We start from the raw sequence: 18,298 nt of genomic DNA on the forward strand, positions 1-18,298 counted from the left end.
AGCAGGCCCGGGGTGTTGGGGCTTCCCGTGTGGGGGCCACAGAGCAGACCCCAGGTCCTGCTGCGAGGGGCTCCCCGCCACCCTGGGTGGCCCACGGGTTTGGGCCTCGTCTCGCAGTGGCCTTGACACTTATGCAGGCACCCTTACTTCCAAGGCCTGAGATCCTTCCAAGCGTCTGTGGGGGTCTGAGCCAGAGCCCGGCCCCTTTCTCTCGGCCACGTACCTTAAATCCACAGTGGACTTCCTCTACCCCAGCTACCCTGGGGTCTCTCTAAAAATAGGAGGTCCAGCAGAGCAGCACCATGTGATGCCAACAGCCCGATGCTGCTCTGGTTATGAAACCAGAAGATGGTGTCTAGCTTAGGCCAGTGTGTGTGTGTGTGTGTGTGTGTGTGTGTGTGTGTGTGTGTTGGGGGGGACATGTTAGGACTCTTGTGGTTTCAAGACAGAAATCCAAATGAATCGACTCAAAGAGCTGGAGAATCCAGGGGTATATCAGCTTCAGGCATGGCTGAAATTAGGACCTAAAGGGCGTGACCTGTTCCCTTCCTCTCCCAGCTCTGCTTCTCCTGGAAGGAGGTGGTGCCCAGCAGCCGCTGGCCGACTTTGTCCACCGCGGCACCCCCAGCAGAGAGAAAGGAGGACACGTCTTCCCAGAGACCCTGATGAATGCTTGGCACGGGGTTCATTGGCCTGCCTGGGCCAGGTAGCTGCTCCCAGACCTGAGGATTCAGCAGCATTGACTCCCCTTGAGGGCTGGGAGAGCGTGGTGGGTCACCAAAGAAAAACCAGCGAGCAGCTCCCGGGGAAAGGCTGGGTTGCCACGCAGCACAGCTGTGGCTGGCTCTGTTCACCTCCAGCGGGGCGGGGGTGCTGGGAGGCCAGGTGGCTCGTGTCTACCACGAAGACCACCATTGCCCCGGCTCTGGGAGAGCAGGCTCCAGGGGCAGGGCCTTCCCCATTCTCATGAGCTCCCGCCCCACCCCCATGAGAGTGCTAGAAGGGTAGGCAGTTCTGGACTCCAGGCATTCATGTGTCTCCCAGCTCTTGTCTCAGACTCGGGGCGGCTGTTACAGATGTGATTCTGGTGGATGAGTCCCCCTGCCCCACCTCTCCTCCCCTCCACCTCGAGTCATAAAAGTGACACCGGTCCGGCTGTGTCTGCCAGAGTCGCAAAAATGAATTCTGACTTGGTGATAAAGTTACAAAGGGCTAGGATGAAATAACCCTAACGAGCTGCTTTTAATAAAGCTCACCAGTGGGGCTCCCTGCTGATGGCCCCTGTGGGGCTGAGCCTCTTTCTGTTCGCAGAGCCTCCGGAGAACCTGCCAGCTTCCAAACAGGGCTTTTGCTGTGTCCTAATTATGCTTCTGTGTAAACATATTTTATCTTAATGATCATCTTTAGGGGAATTTGCAGTCACAGAGGGCTTGTTTCGCAGTCGTTAGCAAACGGAGAGGATGACTCTCCCCCAGATGACCTCTCCTGGCTGGTGGCACCAGCGTGCTGCAGGCTGCTGGTGCTCAGGAGTCTGGGCCTGGCCCGTTGCCTCCGCGGGGCCTGCACTGGTTGCAGAAGGAGAGCTGGGCTGGAATTCTGGAGCATGTCCAGTACCTGGTCAACACCTCAGTCCACGGAGAGGCCTGTGTTTCTCAAGACTCACTTGTGACCTTGTTTGTGAGTCCAAAGAGCCTTGTCACTTCCCAGAGAAACGGAAGCCAGACCAACCATGACCCAGGCTGCTCCACTCAACTCCTCCAGGAGACTGCTTGCATGGTCGGTGTGCACTTGCCTTTTGTTGTAATATTAATCACCTTTGATATTCATTTATACATATATATATATATTTTTAAATAGCTGATCAAATAATAAAACAGTAAATAAAATTAGTAGACGACAGGGCAGCAATTCAAAACTGGGTGATCTGGTAAGTGGTAGAAGTGGAACAGGTGTGGACATACTGGAAATCTGGCAATCCTTACTTGATGATTATAAGAGCCTTTAACTCAGTAGTTTCACTCTTGAGTCTATATCGTAAACACTTAGGGTGTCCTTAGGACATCCCAGTCCCCTCCTTGATCTGCCCCTTGCCCTGGGGGCTCTTTTCCCCTCCCCTGGACTAGGCACGCAGACGGTCACAGTCACACAGGTCTCTCAGGAGGAAACTGAAAGCTGTTCATGGCAACGTTGCTGGGTAGGCTGGGGGAGTTGGCAGAAACCTGGGTGTCATCAGTGGACGAGAGGGGCAAATCTGGCAGCTGCATTCCACACAGGCTTGAAGTTTGACATTCACATAGACAGACAGATCTTGAAGTGGTGAGCGCAGAAACAGGATGAGCCACAACGCAGCACCATTTGTCAATTAAAAACAAACACAGTCAAAGAACAGCATTGATTTTGCAAAAATACACACAAACGAGACGATGCCCTTTGATTATCTTAGAATGGTTGCTCATTGCAAGGAGAAAGGAGAGAAAGCTGGTTGTGGAGATATATATATATATTTTAAATGATATTGGGACAATTGTTTAGATAAAGGAGGCAAAAATCAAATCGTGGCTTCGCACCTAAGCAGAAACCAGTTCCAGTTTAATTGGTGACCTGGGATGACGAAAATGAAGTCATAAAGGTGCTGGAAGGAAGTTCCGCTAAATGCTTTCTTATGATGCCTTCATTAGGCAGGCTGTGAACTCTCATGTGAACTCCCATGTGAACTCTCCTGCGCCTTCCGGGTTCCCCCCGGACTGCCTGTTGCTCATGAGCAGCTTTCACACCCCTGGCCTCTGCTGGACAAGCACGTGGGTGGAGGTCCCTGTGTGGGTGAGAACCAATCAGTCTTTCTGCCCCAGTGTTCAGGAGCCCCTGAAGCTCAAATCTCTACTACCTCCCTGCAGCGCAGGAACTACCATGTGTGAAGAAGGGGAGGATGGCACTTATGGAATAGACCGGGGTCAGAGGCCAGCCCAGCTCTCCTTCTGCAACTGGTGCAGACTCCTGCAGAGGCGGTGGGCCAGGCCCAGGGTCCTGGGCACCACCTGCGCAGGGGGGGTCATCTGTGGGCCAGTTATCTTCTCCACTTGTTTTCCTGCATCTAATGCTTGTTTGAAAGTGAAAGTCCCTCAGTAGTGTCCGACTCTGCGACCCCGTGGACCATACAGTCCATGGAATTCTCCAGGCCAGATGCTGGAGTGGGTGGCCTATCCCTTCTCCAGCACATGTTTCTGACCCAGGAATAGAACCGGTCTCCTGCATTGCAGGTGGATTCTTTACCAATTGAGCTACTGCTGGTTTGGGGAAGTCTAAAGCCATTCTGCTTCCGGTTCTTTTGATTTCTTCTGTAACTGCTTCCTCTTGACCCTCTCCTATTCTCTGTGAAAGTCTGTAGAACCATACTGGTGTTCTGAAATTTCATGATGATGCGCCATGGTGCTGGGGTGTTTTCATCTACCGTGTTGGGTGCTAGCTGGGCCCTTTCAGTCTGGGAGCACCTTTTAGTTGTAGGAATTTTCTTGAATAATTTCATTAGTTATTTCCTCTCTGTTTTCTCCTTTCTTTATGGAGCTTCTAGTATATGGATGATACATCTTTGATTGGGTCCTCCAATTTTCTTATCTTTTTTTCATGATGGTTCAAGCCTTTTGGTCTTACTGCTTTACTCTCTGGGAGATCCTCAACTTTGTCTTCATAATCGTTTCACTGAATTTATTTCTGCTGAGAAGTTCTCAATTCCAAAGAATCCTGTTGATTGTTCTCGTTTTGCTCTTGCTCAGTGGAGACAGTATTTCCTCCTAGCTCTCGGGGGTCACTAATAATAGGTTTCCCCACCTTCCTAGGTAGTCGCTGCTTCCTCCATTCTCCTCATTTTGATTGCTGTGGTTTTTCTTGCTCTCCATCTGTGGAGTCTGGGCTTAGCCTGGAGAGCTGGAGATCCTTGGCTGGCTGCTCGTGTAAGCCTGGGCAAGAAAAGAGGTGACTGTGAGCTTGATGCAGGAAGTAGGGGAGCCATGGACAGCAATATTGCCTTTTGGCCTTTGGTCATATTCCCTAGAGAAGCCTCCTTCCAGCTTCCTGCCTGAGGGATAAAGGCTTGACCACCAGCGTTCTGGGAGTGGATTGTGGAAGTAGGCTGGTGTCCCAGCATTTGTTTCATCCTCATTTTTAGCATGGTACTTATGCTCTCAACTACACCTGGTGCCTGCAGCCCAGAGATCTTCTTGAGAGAGAATGAGCTTCCAGACCAATGCAGTGTTAGTTACTGGGCTGTTACTAGGATGCAGGGTGTGAGAAAGGGATTTGGCATTAGCCATCAACTAGTCTTTATTTCAATCCACTCATCGTCCCACTTCCAGAGGTACTTGGTGCCTTTGGAGGATTCTGCAATGCAAACTGGAAGCGTCTGGCCAGCTTCTCAGATATACTAAGTCCATTGCCATGTGGCCATCTGCTTTCCAGCCTACAACAGTTCTGTTATTTTTTTCCTCTCCTGCTCCCTCTGTCCTTGTTTGCTTGTGATTTAAGAAAAAGAAAAAAATCATCCCTTTGCTAAAGTTATAATGGGGTTCCAAGGAGGGGCACAATTGGATGTGTGTGTTTAATATACCATTTTTACCTAAGGTTCCTTCTATGCTTAGATTTGTGTTTAGACTTTGTATTCACTTCCACGATCTGTCTTTCATAACGCTCATACCACTGTGATCTAATTAACGTTATTTTGTAATGTGTTCTGAAATTTTGAAAGGTAAATATCTCCTTGTTATTATTCCTTTTTAATACTTTTTCCGGCTAATCTCTCACATGTAGTCTTCCAGTTGAACTTTGGAACTATATTGTTAGATTTTAAGTTTTTTTTTAAAATGGAGATTGTGTTAAATTTATAGATTAATTTGGGAGAGAATCAGCTTGCAGTCCAGGATGGTGTCATTGGGTTTCCAATTACTGAGGTTGCCTTATGCGTTTGGGGACAGTTTTGACTATATTGTATTACTCTTTGTGTGATCTTTCTACATTCCTTATTTTTGTTTATACCTAGATATTTTGCGGGGTTTATTCTTATAGTCGATAAGCCTCTTTTCCCATTCTGTTTCCTAGCTGATTTCTGTTATGTACAAGAAAGGTATTGATGTTTGCATACTGATTCTATGGAGGATGAGAATTAACTATTTCTTGTAGGTTTGGTAAAACTCTTCTATAAAGTCTTCTGAGCTTTTCTTTGACTGCTTTTTTTTTTCATTTTTTCTAAGCTTTCTTTAAGTTTTCTACTTGAGCTTGCAATTAGAATGTATGTTCTCTATTTAGTCTAGGCTTATTAGAACTGTGTTTGTAATTCCTGGTGTTTAGGGTTTGGGGGCCTTCCTTCTTGTTTTCTTTGACTTTTCTCTATGATAGCAGCTGTGGGCATGATTTTTGAGTTTCCCTTTTGTCCTAATGTAAGTGAAATCTGGAACTTGTGCTTGAACAGGACACATTCTCTGGTTGCTGGGCCTAAACATTAGGTTGTTTCAGTAATTCAGATCTTCTACGTAATTCAGGGCTTCCCTGTTGGATTAGTGGTAAAGAATCTGCTTGCAATACAGGAAACAAGAGATGCAAGTTTGACTCCTGGGTTGGGAAGATCCCCTAAGAGGAGGGCATGGCAACCCACTTCAGTATTCTTGCCAGGAAAATCCCATGGATAGCCTGGAGGGCTACGGTTGATGGAGTCACAAAGAGCCAAAGATGACTGAGCACGCACAGTAATTCAGATCCTGCCTAAAGTTTTACCTAATTCATCTGTTGTTTTCTGGAGTAAATATATTAAAATGCACATAGAACTGTGGCTTTGCCTATTTCTACTGTATCAGGTTGAAGCTCTGTTAGGTGAGTGAGATTTCATATCTTTTATATCTTTTCAATGAACTGTTGATCAGTTTGTACCTTTAATGTCAGATTATATTTTATCTTGTAAATATCATTATACCTGGTTCTGTTTTGTTGGCAATTACATGGTACCTCTCTCTTCGCCCCGTTTGTTTTAGCTTCTGGGCAATTTTGTTTAGTTACACCTTGTGTAAGTAATTTACAGCAGGATCTTGTGCCAGTGCGTGCTCCTTTGCTGGTTGCCTTACTTTTGCTCTTGCTGCCTGCTCCCCACATCCCAAGCCTGGGCTTCCTGGCCCCGCTGTGCCTGCCCTCCTTCTGCCCAACTCCCAGAGGCACCCCTCCCCCCGCCTCCCCACTGCTGGCTCTGCGCTTCCTCCCATTGTATCTCTGTGGCGGCTCCTGCCCCTCCCAGACCTGCTGTGTGGTACCTGGGTACCTGTGTGTATCTGTGGGGTACAAAGGTATACAAGACACTTGACCCCTGTCTTCCGAGGGGCCCTCCTTCAAGTGGAGTGGACAGGTGATGCCCAAGCAAATTCATAAATGAGATTCAAGCTGCAAATAGTGGTACATTCCATGAAGGAGGAAAACAGGATGCTGTCAAAGAGACACTGGGGGGAAGAGAGAGCCTATTTTAATTTACGATGAAACAAGGCAAGTCCCCTTGAGGAGGGGACATTTCATCTGACAGCTGGAGGATGAGAGGGAGTAGGTCCAGTGAGGCATGAGAGGAAGATCGTTTCCTGGAGAAGGGACAGCAGTCTTCCCCATCACTGGGCAGCAGCTTCTCAAGGCTCCTGCCCTCCTCCCATTGTAGGTATGTCCTTGGGGGAGGCAGATGGGGACCACGTCCAGTGCGGGAGGCAGAGGCCTCTGAGCTGTGTTCCCAGTGGACCTTTAGGGATGCTTCTGCTGGACCTGATAGGAAGGCTCAATTTGGGCAGGAGCAGCAGCAGCAGAAAGGGCATCCCAGGAGAGACCAGTGCGGCGAAGGCCTGGGCATGGGATTTCCACAGGGACAGCCAGCATCCAGGCGCCCTTGAGCCCACACCTGCTGCATGGCGTTTATAGACTCAGGTCCCTGGGATTGCTCTTCTCTGGACTAAACACGCTTGCTTGTTTCTCCCAATTTCGGTTTCCCCGCACCATCTCTTGCCGCTGGTGAGATACACAGGCTACTCTGGGGCTCATCAACAGCTTCGGATGCCGTGGCCTGGGCTGGGTCCCGGCCCCTCTGTGGTGCAACTTGTCTGCACCACTCTATCTTCCTGATGCTGCTTGATGCTAAAATGAGACAGTGATGAGGATGGTGAGGAGCCTCCTACTTGCCGGGGATTGGATGGCTGGACAGCAGCGGAGGTTTGTCACTCTGACTGGCTGTGCACACGCCCCACCGTACCAGGCTGCAGGGGCAGCAGGGGCCGGGCAGGGTCCTGTGATCCAGGCGCTGTGCGTGAGCTTGGCTGCTGTGACCCGCGTATTCCCCTGGAGGGCAGGCACTTCAGGGTTTCATGGATGCAGTTCTGCTTCCCCTTATTCTGTCCTGTCGGACAGACTGTTATTGATTCTTTGCGGAATTTTGTCTGCCCGCTGTAGAGACGCTCAAATGAGGGAGCGCTCTTGGAGGCTTCCTGTTGTATCATCCTTTGCCCGAGATGTGAGCTAACTAGAAGGGTGCCCCCAGCATGGGGAATGCCAGAGACTAAAAGCCCGTGGTTGCCCATTGAAAAGACAGGGTCCTGCCACAGACACCCCCACGCAGGGGAGCCTCGGCCTGCTGGGGTCCAGTCTGCTCCCGTCTACCATGGATCAGCCCCCAGCAGGACTGGTGACTTCTCCCCGTGTGGGAGTCTGTGCCCAGAGGTGACAGATTGCCCTCCATCCTCTGCAGGAGATGGGCAGTGCTGACTGCTCAGTGTTCAGGCCGGGCCGGAATTGAGGGGTCAGGCACAGGGCTGGGTACGCTCTGGGTCACTGAGGCTTGGCCCCTTACGAGCATGCAGGAGCTGCAGGGGAAGGCGGGAGGGGGACCGAGAGGAGCTGAGGCCTATAGACTGGACAGGCAGCCCTGTGCAGGCAGACAGGCCCTGAGGCTGGGCGTGGTTGCAAGTAATCAAGAACAGCCCACTGAGGACATGAGTGGGACTCTCAACCTGAGGGGCAGGCCTGCTAGGACCCAGGCACGAGGGCACGGCTGGGATCTCCACGTGGCCTAGCTTTTAGGGTTGGGCCCACTGTAGGGAAGCTGGGAGACATTCAAGAATGAGAAGGTGGAGCGTCAGCCTGGCTGCCGAATCCCATCAGCGCTCACGTGGCCCTGGGTCTGGGGGCGGCTCCCTGTGTCCTGCTAGGGCTGAGCAGGACTGGGGCTCCCAGGGACTGTAGGGCGGGGCTGCCACCTTTGAATTGCTTGGGGGGCCCTGTTTTCCTCCCTTCGTCTGCCATTTCCTTTGGATTCAAGTGCATCTCTACAGGGGCTGGGTCTTGGGGGAGGTTCTAGGACATAATGTCCAAGTCACCCTCCACAATTATCATGATTGAGATAATAATGATAACAATCATTATGCCTGTGGTGAAATTAATGCTTCTAGTGCATTCTTAGGAAACACTGCTGTCTTTATGGACTTGTAACATACAGTTTAGTTAAAATAGAGTTTGCTCAACAGAAGCAACTACAAGATGTACCCCAGCCAGCCTGACCTCATGGTAGCCCCGAGCCCTCCTCAGAGAATGTCCAGCAACGTTCCTGCACAGTGGCTTCACAGTTCAGGGTCTGGGGCCCATGCTGAGGCCTTCAGAGGTTAGGTGGGCAGTGAGGGAGCGGGCCAGGAGGCCTGGGGACCCAGGTGTGGCCATTACTCCACAGCTCAGCGTGAAACCCCCATCTCCTCTATAGTGGCTCCGTTTCCTAATTTGTTAGCCAGGCTGGCCATTCTAGATTTTTAACATGAACTCTCAAAACTTGAAATACTGTTGACCATATGCGGTATTTAAAAAAACACACAGCCCTAACAGGACCTCCGTGGTCTGGTTTTGCCCAGGGACCACCTGTCAGTGAACCCTGGCTTGACAGGGGCAGAGGGTGACCTCCAGCCTCTTCCCCAGGAAGAGTTCTTTTTTAATGAAAATTATCATCTTTCTGCTTCCCAAGGTGGTTCTGAAGGTGAACTGTCCCTGCTTGTTGAAAATGCAAAGAAATAAATGTGTAAAAATAGAGCAGCGATTCCTCACCCCCCGTCAGGTTTAAGTAGCCGATGTCTCCCCTGGGAGCAGCAAGGATGGCCCTGAATCATCTCCAGACAGCCCAGCAGAAGGATTAGCTCTGCACGGGCGCCGGCCCTGGAGCGGCCCTGGGCAGTGCCTGCCGTGTGTGTGTGAGTGTGTGCCTGTGCATATTGAGGGCACACGGGGGACTGCAGGGCTGTGTACACAAGGGCCCCAGGAGGTACAGGAGTGCAGCAGACACTCAGCCCAACCCGACCTTATTCATCTGCCCTATGGAGCCCTTCGCCTTCCCCTGCTCCTTCGCCTCCGCTTTTCCTTCTTGGTCTCTCTGCGACCAGGGGGCAGGTTTGTGCCCCAAAGCTAACAGACAGCAGGTGTAAAGAAGAGAGTTTCTGCCTGGTTGGGGGGGCTCTGTCAGCCTTCCTGTCTGTAAAATGGAGTCAATAATGCCCACCAAAGAGGCCTGTTGTCAGTGCCGGATAAGGACACATTTGCAGAGGGCCCGCTGGTTGGGCAGGACCTTGGCGACAGGCTGCCTTGCTGTACCTCCAGAGGAGGCAGTAGACAAGAGCCTGGGGGACAAGTGAGAAGAATTGTTCTGGAAGACTCTGTGGCGATGTCATGATAACCTGATGTCTTAGGTCCTTCCCAGGGCAAGTGTTTCTGAGACACACCTGCTTCTCCCCTCACCAGGAATGCCGAGGAGGGGAAGACCCTGGGGTCAGGGACCTGGAGCGGACACAGAGATCCGTGCAGGGGTGTGAGGGGCTTCCAGAGACGTTGGCACTGGTTCTTACTGGGCAGTGTGGTCTGTGGCTGCCAGCAATGCTGAAGGTCAGCCCAGGCAACTCAGCTGCAACCCTGAGAGGTGGGGGCAGCGTCTCTGGTTCAGGGGGGGCTCCAGGCCCAGTGGGAAAGTAGAAGGAAGTGGAAAGGTCTTGCAGCTCTGCAGAACATGCAGTGACATCCTGGGGCCCTGGCCTGATGGGATGCAGCCCCTGTCCCCAGACAGGCTGCCCTGCGCTGAGCCACGTGTTGGTCTGTGGGGGCTGGAGTGAGCCCTGGCCTGCAGACTGTGGAATCGTTGCCATGTGAGGGCTCATCCTGAGCTCTGCATGACTGTCAGGCAGCCTCTCGGCTCTTCAGCACCTGGCACCAGGGGCAGGCACAGGTCTGGGCGGGGGAAGGGTGCTCATGGGCTGGTCCCAGCCCAGGAGGGAGTGGGCGGACCTGGCTGAGAGATGAGGGACTTTGCTTCAGCCAGGGGCTGAGCCAGAAGTCCCAGAGGGGAGCTGTCTGGAAAGCCTATGTGAAACACGTGCCACCTGGGCTCTCAATTTCGCCGGTTATAAATGGGCTGGTAACACCTGGGAGACCAGCCCTTCGGCACTGGGCGAGTGTGTGAATGGGTGAAAAGAGCTGGCTCTGTCCACGCAGGCTCCCGTTTTTTCTGTTCATCATTGGGTGCCAGGCCCAGCCTCTGGGATGGCCGAGCTGTGGGTTTCCGTGCTTCTGGGTCTGAGCTGACATGCCCATCACAACTGCGCTGTCTGAACCTCAGTTTGCTCTGCCGTGAAATGGGCACAGAAATGCCCTGGGTCACAGGGCTGTGATGATGGCCACACTGGCATTTGCAGGGGCTGAGTTGCACCTGAGTGGGTTTTTTCTGCCTGCAGTGGCCTTGTTGAGCCTGAACTGCTGCTACAGGCTGTGTCCTCTCTCCTTCCAGGGGTCTCCCCAGACAGCCTGGACAGCCTCAGCCGTACTCTGGGTGTTCTGGAGGAGCGAGTCAACAGCTCCAGGCGGAGGGTACGCAGGCATGCTGCCGACGATGACTACAACATCGAGGTCCTGCTGGGGGTGGACGACTCTGTGGTCCAGTTCCACGGGAAGGAGCATGTGCAGAAGTACCTGCTTACCCTCATGAACATCGTGAGTGGGGGTGGCGTGGCGGGGGAGGGCTCTGGGGTGGGGCTGGGAGGCTGGGGACGTAGGTGGGCCAGGGCACCTCTGCTTGCCACGGTTTCCTGCTGGAGCTGGGCGTGAGTGAAATGGTCACAGGGAGGCTCTGTGTCTACAGGTGAGAAGAGGTGACTCTCCCGTCGACCTTGTTTAGCCTGACTTCTCATCTGCAATTGTTGGTGGGGATTCTGACTTGGCAAAGCCATTTACATGCTAAGGCCATTTTCTAGACACTCATCATCTGTGTACTAGTTTTCTTAATTTTTCATAACACCCGCATTGTGTAGGTCATGTGTTTTCCTATAAATCAACTGGTTTTTTAAAAGTTTAAAATTATTTACAAAGACAGCCTCACTTTATTGTAAACTGAAAGTCCCTCAGTCCTGTCCTACTCTTTGCGGCACCATGGACTATGTAGTCCATGGAATTCTCCAGGCCAGGAGTGGGTAGCCGTTCCCTTCTCCAGGGGATCTTCCCAGCCAAGGGATCCAGCCCAGGGATCCAATCAAGGTCTCCCACATTGCAGGCAAATTCTTTACCAGCTGAGCCACCAGGGAAGCCAAAGAATACTGGAGTGGGTAACCTATCCCTTCTCTAGCAGATCTTCCTGACTCAGGAATCACCAGGGTCTCCTGCATTGCAGGTGGATTCTTTATCAGCTGAGGTACCAGGGAAGCCCAGTTTATTGTAAAGGCAATCTAAAACTAAAATGCAAGGTGATAAGGGGATGACAGAGGATGAAATGGTTGGATGGCATCACCAACTCAATGGACCTGAGTTTGAGAAGACTCGGGGAGATGGTAAAGGTCAGGGGAGCCTGGCGTGCCGCAGTCCATGGGGTTGCAAAGAGTCGGACACAACCGAGTGACTGAACAACAATTTCAGCCCCAGCTAGACAGTTCTGCTTTCTGTTCTGCAGAAAGGAGATTAGTGTGTGTCAGAGAGGAGGATAGAGAATAACACCCATCCGAGGTTTCTCCTTGAGGTAATCAGAAGAAATAAAGATTGAAGAGAGTATCCGTGTCTCCCTGGAGGCTGGGCTTCTTAACTGAGTGACTGTATCACCCAAGCCCTCTATGGCATCCCAGCGCACCTGCCCCATCGCTCTCCTGACAGGTTAAGCCATTGGCCTCCCCTCATTCCAGCCCCTCCCACCCCAGAAGGTACAGAATTCTGACCTTGCAGAGTGCAGTCCTGCCTGCCCTGAGTGGTGCAAAGGTCCTGCCCCTCACTGCCTGGTGCCTCCGTTGAGCCCTGCTGGGAGAATAGGAGGGGTTGGAGGGAGATGCAGTGGGCCTGCGTGTCGTGGGAGGAGTGGGTTTGTGGAAGGAAGCCTGGGCTTGCAGGGGGATGGGGAGTCCTAAAGCAGCAGGGCTGTGTGCCCCAGCCTGTCGGCTCTGCTCTGCTCTGCTTCCTGGGCCGTAGTGAGCCCCTGGGAACTCAGCTGGCCCTTGGACAAGACCCTGCTCCCAGAGTCCCAGTGAAGAGATAGGTCAGGAGTAAGAGGGAAGATATGAGTGAGCTGGTCACTGGACCAGGAGGCCCCTGCCTGCCTGCCGGCCTGCCTCTCTTCCTCTCCTCCTGCCTTAAGTAAGTCGCTGACTCCTGAATGCAGCCACCTCATCTGCAAAGCTGGCTGACATCTGTTACATTTGCAGATATTGTTTTATTTTGGAGCATGTTGTCACACTTCACTTACTTTTGAAAATTACCTTTAATGTAATAATAATAAAACCATGATGGCTACAAACATTGAGCTCTTTTTTTAAAAACTCTTTATTGAATTTGTTACAATATTGCTTCTGTTGTTTATGTTCTGGTTTTTTGGCTGAGAGACCTGTGGGATCTTAGTTCCCAGACCAGAGATTGAACCTGCCCACCCCACTGCATTGGAAGGGAGAGTTTTAACTGTTTGACTGCCAGGAAAGCCCCAAATATTGAGATCTTAATGTGTGATTCTGTGTGGCAGGCTTGTACTAGTCACTTATCATGCATATCTTTGGAAATCTTCACACTAACTCTATAAAATTGGTAGAATATTAAATCTTGTCTGCCTTCAAAATACATGCTTTTCCTCAAGAATTATACCGCTCTCCAACTCAGTGGCCAAAAGCACTGGGGTGGAATAAGAGTCCTGAATCCTGGTAAAGGAAAACCACTCGTTTCCTCTACTCATGCCAACACTCGTGACACCTACGACCAGAATTAGCGTAGACCCCAGAAGGTAAGAGTTCAGTCTCATGAGACAGCCCCGCTTTAAACGCTTATCTCAAGCCCCAGAAGTACACGCTGTCAGCTGTACTTCTGACCAACCCACCACCAGCTCCTCAGGTTCAATAATTTGCGAGAATATTCAGGGAACCACTTTACTCACTATCACTGGTTATTATAAAGCACACAGCTGAGGAAAACCGAGGAAGAGCCAATGGAGGAACGCATGGGGGAGGTGCGTGGAGCTTCCAAGGCCCTTCTGGATGCACTGCCCTCCCAGCACCTCGATGTGCTCACCAGCCGAGAAGCACGCCAAACTCCATTGTTGAGAATTTAATGGCAATTTTGTTTTGTAGGCGTGATTGGTGGGAATCACTGGCCATGGATGGTGGTGGTAGTTTAGTCGTTAACTCACGTCCGACTCTTGAGATCCCATGGGCTGTAGCCCACCAGAATTCTCTGTCCATGGGATTTACCAGGCAAGAATACTGGAATGGGTTGCCCTTCTCTTCTTCAGGGCGTCTTTTCTTTCCAACCCAGAGATTAAACCTGGGAATCCTGCATTGCAGGAAGATTCTTTACTGATTGAGCCACTAGGGAAGCCCAGGGGTGATTGACCTCAATCTCCAGCTCTTCTCTCTCCCCTGAAAGTTGGGGATGGGGCTGAAAGTTCCAAATCAAATCATACAGCTGGTTCCTCTGGCTACCAGCCCGAATCCTGAACAATCTAAGGGCCCACCAAGAATATCTTCGTTAACATGAGCTCAGGTAAGGTTGAAAGGGGCTCATTATAAATAGCATAAGGTGCTCCTCTCACCCCTACCATTCAGGAAATTACCAGGATTTTAGAAGGTTTGTGCCAGGAATGAGGGGGAGAATCCAGATATATGTTTCTGATTATTTTGTATCTGGATTACTCCTGGCCCTGCCACTACCAGCTATGTCTCTGAGAATGGGCTTCAACCTTCTAAACCTTGGTTTTCTCATCTTTAAAATGGACAGTCATTTTTATCTTGAATTGTCAATGAGGATTAAATTAAATAAATGAAGATGAACCTGCTTTTCAGCCTCTAAATAAATGTGGTTTTTATTGTGATAGTGACAATATTTATTAATAGTTTAGTGATAGCAGGTTTAGAATTATCCTTAACAAGTCTGACAAGGACCCTGAAGTTGGAGTGTCTGCCTGAGGCTTGTGGAGCAAATCTGCCTTTTCCCTGGGGTGGAAGCCCCCTCTGCCGCACATACCTTGTGCCCGTGAACTGCTAGGAGGAGGTCTAGAACTGTGTCTTGGTTTCACCAGTTAACTTCAGTTTATTCATTTACACCCCCATGATCCAACTGAACTGCAGTTTTGGGTAAAGGGATGGTTTGGTTAGTTTCTTGAAAAGCATGAGAAGTATAAAAATTCTACTGTTGAGACAAATTTTAATATAACAGAAAAGGGATTATAGGAGATGAGTCGGAGGAGCTGAGAAAGAGGAACTGGGCCGTCTTGTTTCCCCGCTTGCATTCAGCAGGTGGTGCTTGTCCAGGCTCAGTGGTCGGTCCTGCAGAGGCAGAGGGCCTGGCGGACCCTCCGGGCTCAGGGAGACACCGCAGTGGGAGGTGTCTGAGCCTCCAGCTGAGCTCCCACTGTAAGAGAGCAGGGTGGTCGAGGGGGATGAGGGACCCTGCTTGGGTCCTGCGTTGCATTAAGTATACTCACCTTATTGTGCAGCCGGGCAGCACTACCAGCCATCTGCAGAACTCGCTTCATCTTGCAGAACTGCCCCTCTGTACCTGCTAAGCAGTAACTCCCCAGCACCCCTCTCTCCAGTCCTTGGGAGGCACCATTCCACCTTCTGCCTGCTGTGCCCTGCCTCTGAACGTGACCAGCACGTGGCACTCAGGAATGCCATGGGCAGTGGTGGGAGTGGGGGACTTCAGACCCGGTAGGTGCTGGCCCACCGGGATCTGCAGCCAGAGCCCCACGGGCCCTCCAAGGCCCGGCCAGGGAAGGTCTCCTTCTTCTGTAGGTGCACAGACCATCGGGAGGCTCCCCCGCGCTTGGAGCCAGAGTCGCGCTGTGGGGGACAGGAGGCTGGCCCAGAGTGAGAACGGCCGGGACCAGGGCAGTGTGTTCCCAGCCCCCCAGGCTTGGGGCTCGCCCCGGGCAGACAGCCTGTTCCCTGAGGAAGGTCGTAGAGGCTCTGGGAGGAGGGTCTGGCAGGGGTCTGGTGGCGAGAACCCGGAAACTGTGGGCTCCGAGGAGCAGCAAGGCCGAGCGGGGCCGGGGGTCGGTGTGGCTCAGCCCCGGCAGCGCTGAGCCAGCGTGGCGTCCCTCATCGCTCAGTCACTCCGCTTGCAGGACTCCCTCTGGGGCCTCTTTGTGGCTCAGCCTGGGCTGGGACACGGGTCCTGCTGTGATGCAGACATTCCAGGTTCATCGAGTATTCACGTGCTCCCTCCCTTCTGTTTCCCAGCCTCCCTTGCACCTCACTTGGGGTTGTGGGGCTAGTTTTATCTGACAGCCCATGTGGAAATGACAAAGGTTGCCTCTTGGCTAAGGCAGCTGAGAGCTGCTCTGTCCCTTTCCTCCCTCTCTTTCTGCCACAGGGACCTTGGAAGCCACACATCCCAGTAGCTACAGCTACACAGTGGGGCTGCATAAAGCCTTGATGTGTGCAGGAAAGCGCACCCCAGCCTTTACCCTGTTAAGCTGCTGAGATGTGGTAGATTCTCTGTAACTGCAGCACAGCCTCTTCTGTTGGAGCCCACACAGCTCCTGTCCATACAGTATGATCAACACGTGTTTATTGGGCTTCAGCTGTATGTCGGAAGTGAAGTGGGGCCAGTGTGGGAAGCAGGGGCCCAGGTAAGAGGGGGAACTGGAGCCAAGGAAGGGTCAGTAGAGGGACTTGAATGTGACTATCAGGGCAGTAGGAAATTGTGCGAGGTGTCACTTCCTTCCAAATTAATGGGCAAGACATTTTATACTCTTTTTTTGGTAGGAAAAAGGGAATGAATCCATCCCTCTTTAAATCTCAGAATCTCTGGAGTGTGAGGAGGGTTGGAAATATTTGCTGAGTCCTTCAAGAGAGCCACCTGGATTTAGAAAGGGTATCATGGTGTTCAGAACCCTCCCACCAACCCATTCAAGCACTTCTTGTGAGTTCTAGTTTCCTTCTTTTCCTCCTCACATCTAGAAAAGTAACATTGTTTATTAAAATATGCTATTTAACATGTCTGTTATACTATTTATGATGGAAAATTAGAATATATTCCTATAAGTTGTGAATGCTTTCTCCTACCAATTATTGCCTAGTACCTTATTTTATTGGTACCTCATTTTATTGTATTAAATGAGTACCTCATTTTATTTTATTAAAAAACAGAGACGTTACTTTGCCAACAAAGGTCCGTCTAGTCAAAGCTATGGTTTTTCCAGTAGTCATGTATGGATGTGAGAGTTGAACCATAAAAAAAGCTGAGCACCAAAGAATTGATGCTTTTGAACTGTGGTGTTGGAGAGGACTCTTGAGAGTCCCTTGGACTACAAGGAGATCCAACCAGTCCATCCCAAAGGAAATCAGTCCTGAATATTCATTGGAAGGACTGATGCTGAAGCTGAAACTCCAATACTTTGGCCACCTGATGTGAAGAACTGACTCATTGGGAAAGACTCTAATGCTGAGAAAGATTGAAGGTGGGAGGAGAAGGGGATGACAGAGTATGAGACAGTTGAATGGCATCACTGACTTGATGGACATGAGTTTGAGCAAACTCCAGGAGTTGGTGATGGACAGGGAAGCCTGTTGTGGTGCAGTCCATGGGGTCGTAAAGACTCGGCCATGACTGAGCAGCTGAACTGCACTGAACCTCACTCTAATGATGGCATAACATTGCTCCTTGTAAATATAGCATATCTTTTGTATGATCAATCATTTATATTACTCACGTAGCAGGATTTATTTCCCTTTTAGATATCAGTTCGGCCACTAATAGTAATGAATGTTATAGCTGAGTGCTTATCCTTCACTATTTCCTTAAACTAAGTTTCTAAAAGTGTAATCCCTGGTCAGCAGGTACGTGCATTTTAAAGCTACATATGTCAGGATGTTCTGTTATGGTTTCAGTTATTCATGTTCCATTGAGTAAATGCCCATCTCTTCACCTGCTCACACCACCAGATCTTTCTTAGCTGTGGCAATCTGGTAGCTACAACAAGGATATACTTTTGTTGTAAGTTGTAGATATTTGATGGTAATGAGGTTCCATTTAAAATATATACACATATGTTTTAAAATAGTCATCATCTATATTTGTATGATTGGTCTCTTCATTTTCTTTATTCCACCAGGATTTGGGTTTCTTTTGTGTTAATTTGAAGAACTGTTAAAATAGGTTAACTTTTTCTCTGATGTATGTGTGGGAAATATTTCCCCCAGTTTTGTTGTTTGCCTTTATTTTGGTTGGGGGTGGCTTGTCAGTGGCTTACATTTTTGTTTGAAGTCATGTCCTGAGATCTTTTCCTCCCTGGTTTTTCCTCTTGGGGACTCTCTTTGGCGTTTCATGCCCTCCCCAGAAGTTAGACTTCTGGAGTTTCGTTCTGGTTGCACTCAGCAGTGACTCCCATGGCCTGTTGTCAGCAGCATCATTTCCCAGACCCTGGCTCTCACTGACCACCTAACTGTTCCTGCTGTATATTCAGCTGTGGCGGCCCCACACCCAGAATGTCTACTGGGTACAAAACTTGCTGGACCAAGTGCATACTTGAAGTATGGTTCTCTATTCAAAGAGTAGGAAAAAGTGTCATAAAAGGTGCGTATATTAATACTAAGGCCTTTTACTTTCTCTCACAGTCTCCCAGCCTGTCCAGATTTTTAAATTTTCTGTTTATCGTCACTCTAAGTGGAGAAAAATTAGGATTTTTCATTATAATCATGAATTTTGCCATTCATCTTTATATTGTACAGAGCCTGTTTTAAATGCAGATATTAGAACATTTCACTAGAATGGGGAATCACCAAAATTAAGATTTGTATTTGTGGCTTTTGCC

The 18,298-nt window shown here is 50.3% G+C and overlaps 1 protein-coding gene across 1 annotated transcript in view; it reads left to right on the top strand.

Annotated features, from left to right (window-relative positions):
* Nucleotides 1-18,298, top strand: part of ADAMTS2 (ADAM metallopeptidase with thrombospondin type 1 motif 2) — a 254,371-nt gene that overhangs the window by 142,060 nt on the left and 94,013 nt on the right. Inside the window, exon 4 of the mRNA XM_065917308.1 lies at nt 10,814-11,016. Coding sequence (XP_065773380.1) covers nt 10,814-11,016 — 203 coding nt within the window. The remainder of the gene's footprint in view (nt 1-10,813; nt 11,017-18,298) is intronic.

The sequence above is a fragment of the Muntiacus reevesi genome, chromosome 1 (assembly GCF_963930625.1).
Source record: "Muntiacus reevesi chromosome 1, mMunRee1.1, whole genome shotgun sequence".
Classification (NCBI taxonomy): Eukaryota; Metazoa; Chordata; class Mammalia; order Artiodactyla; family Cervidae; genus Muntiacus; species Muntiacus reevesi.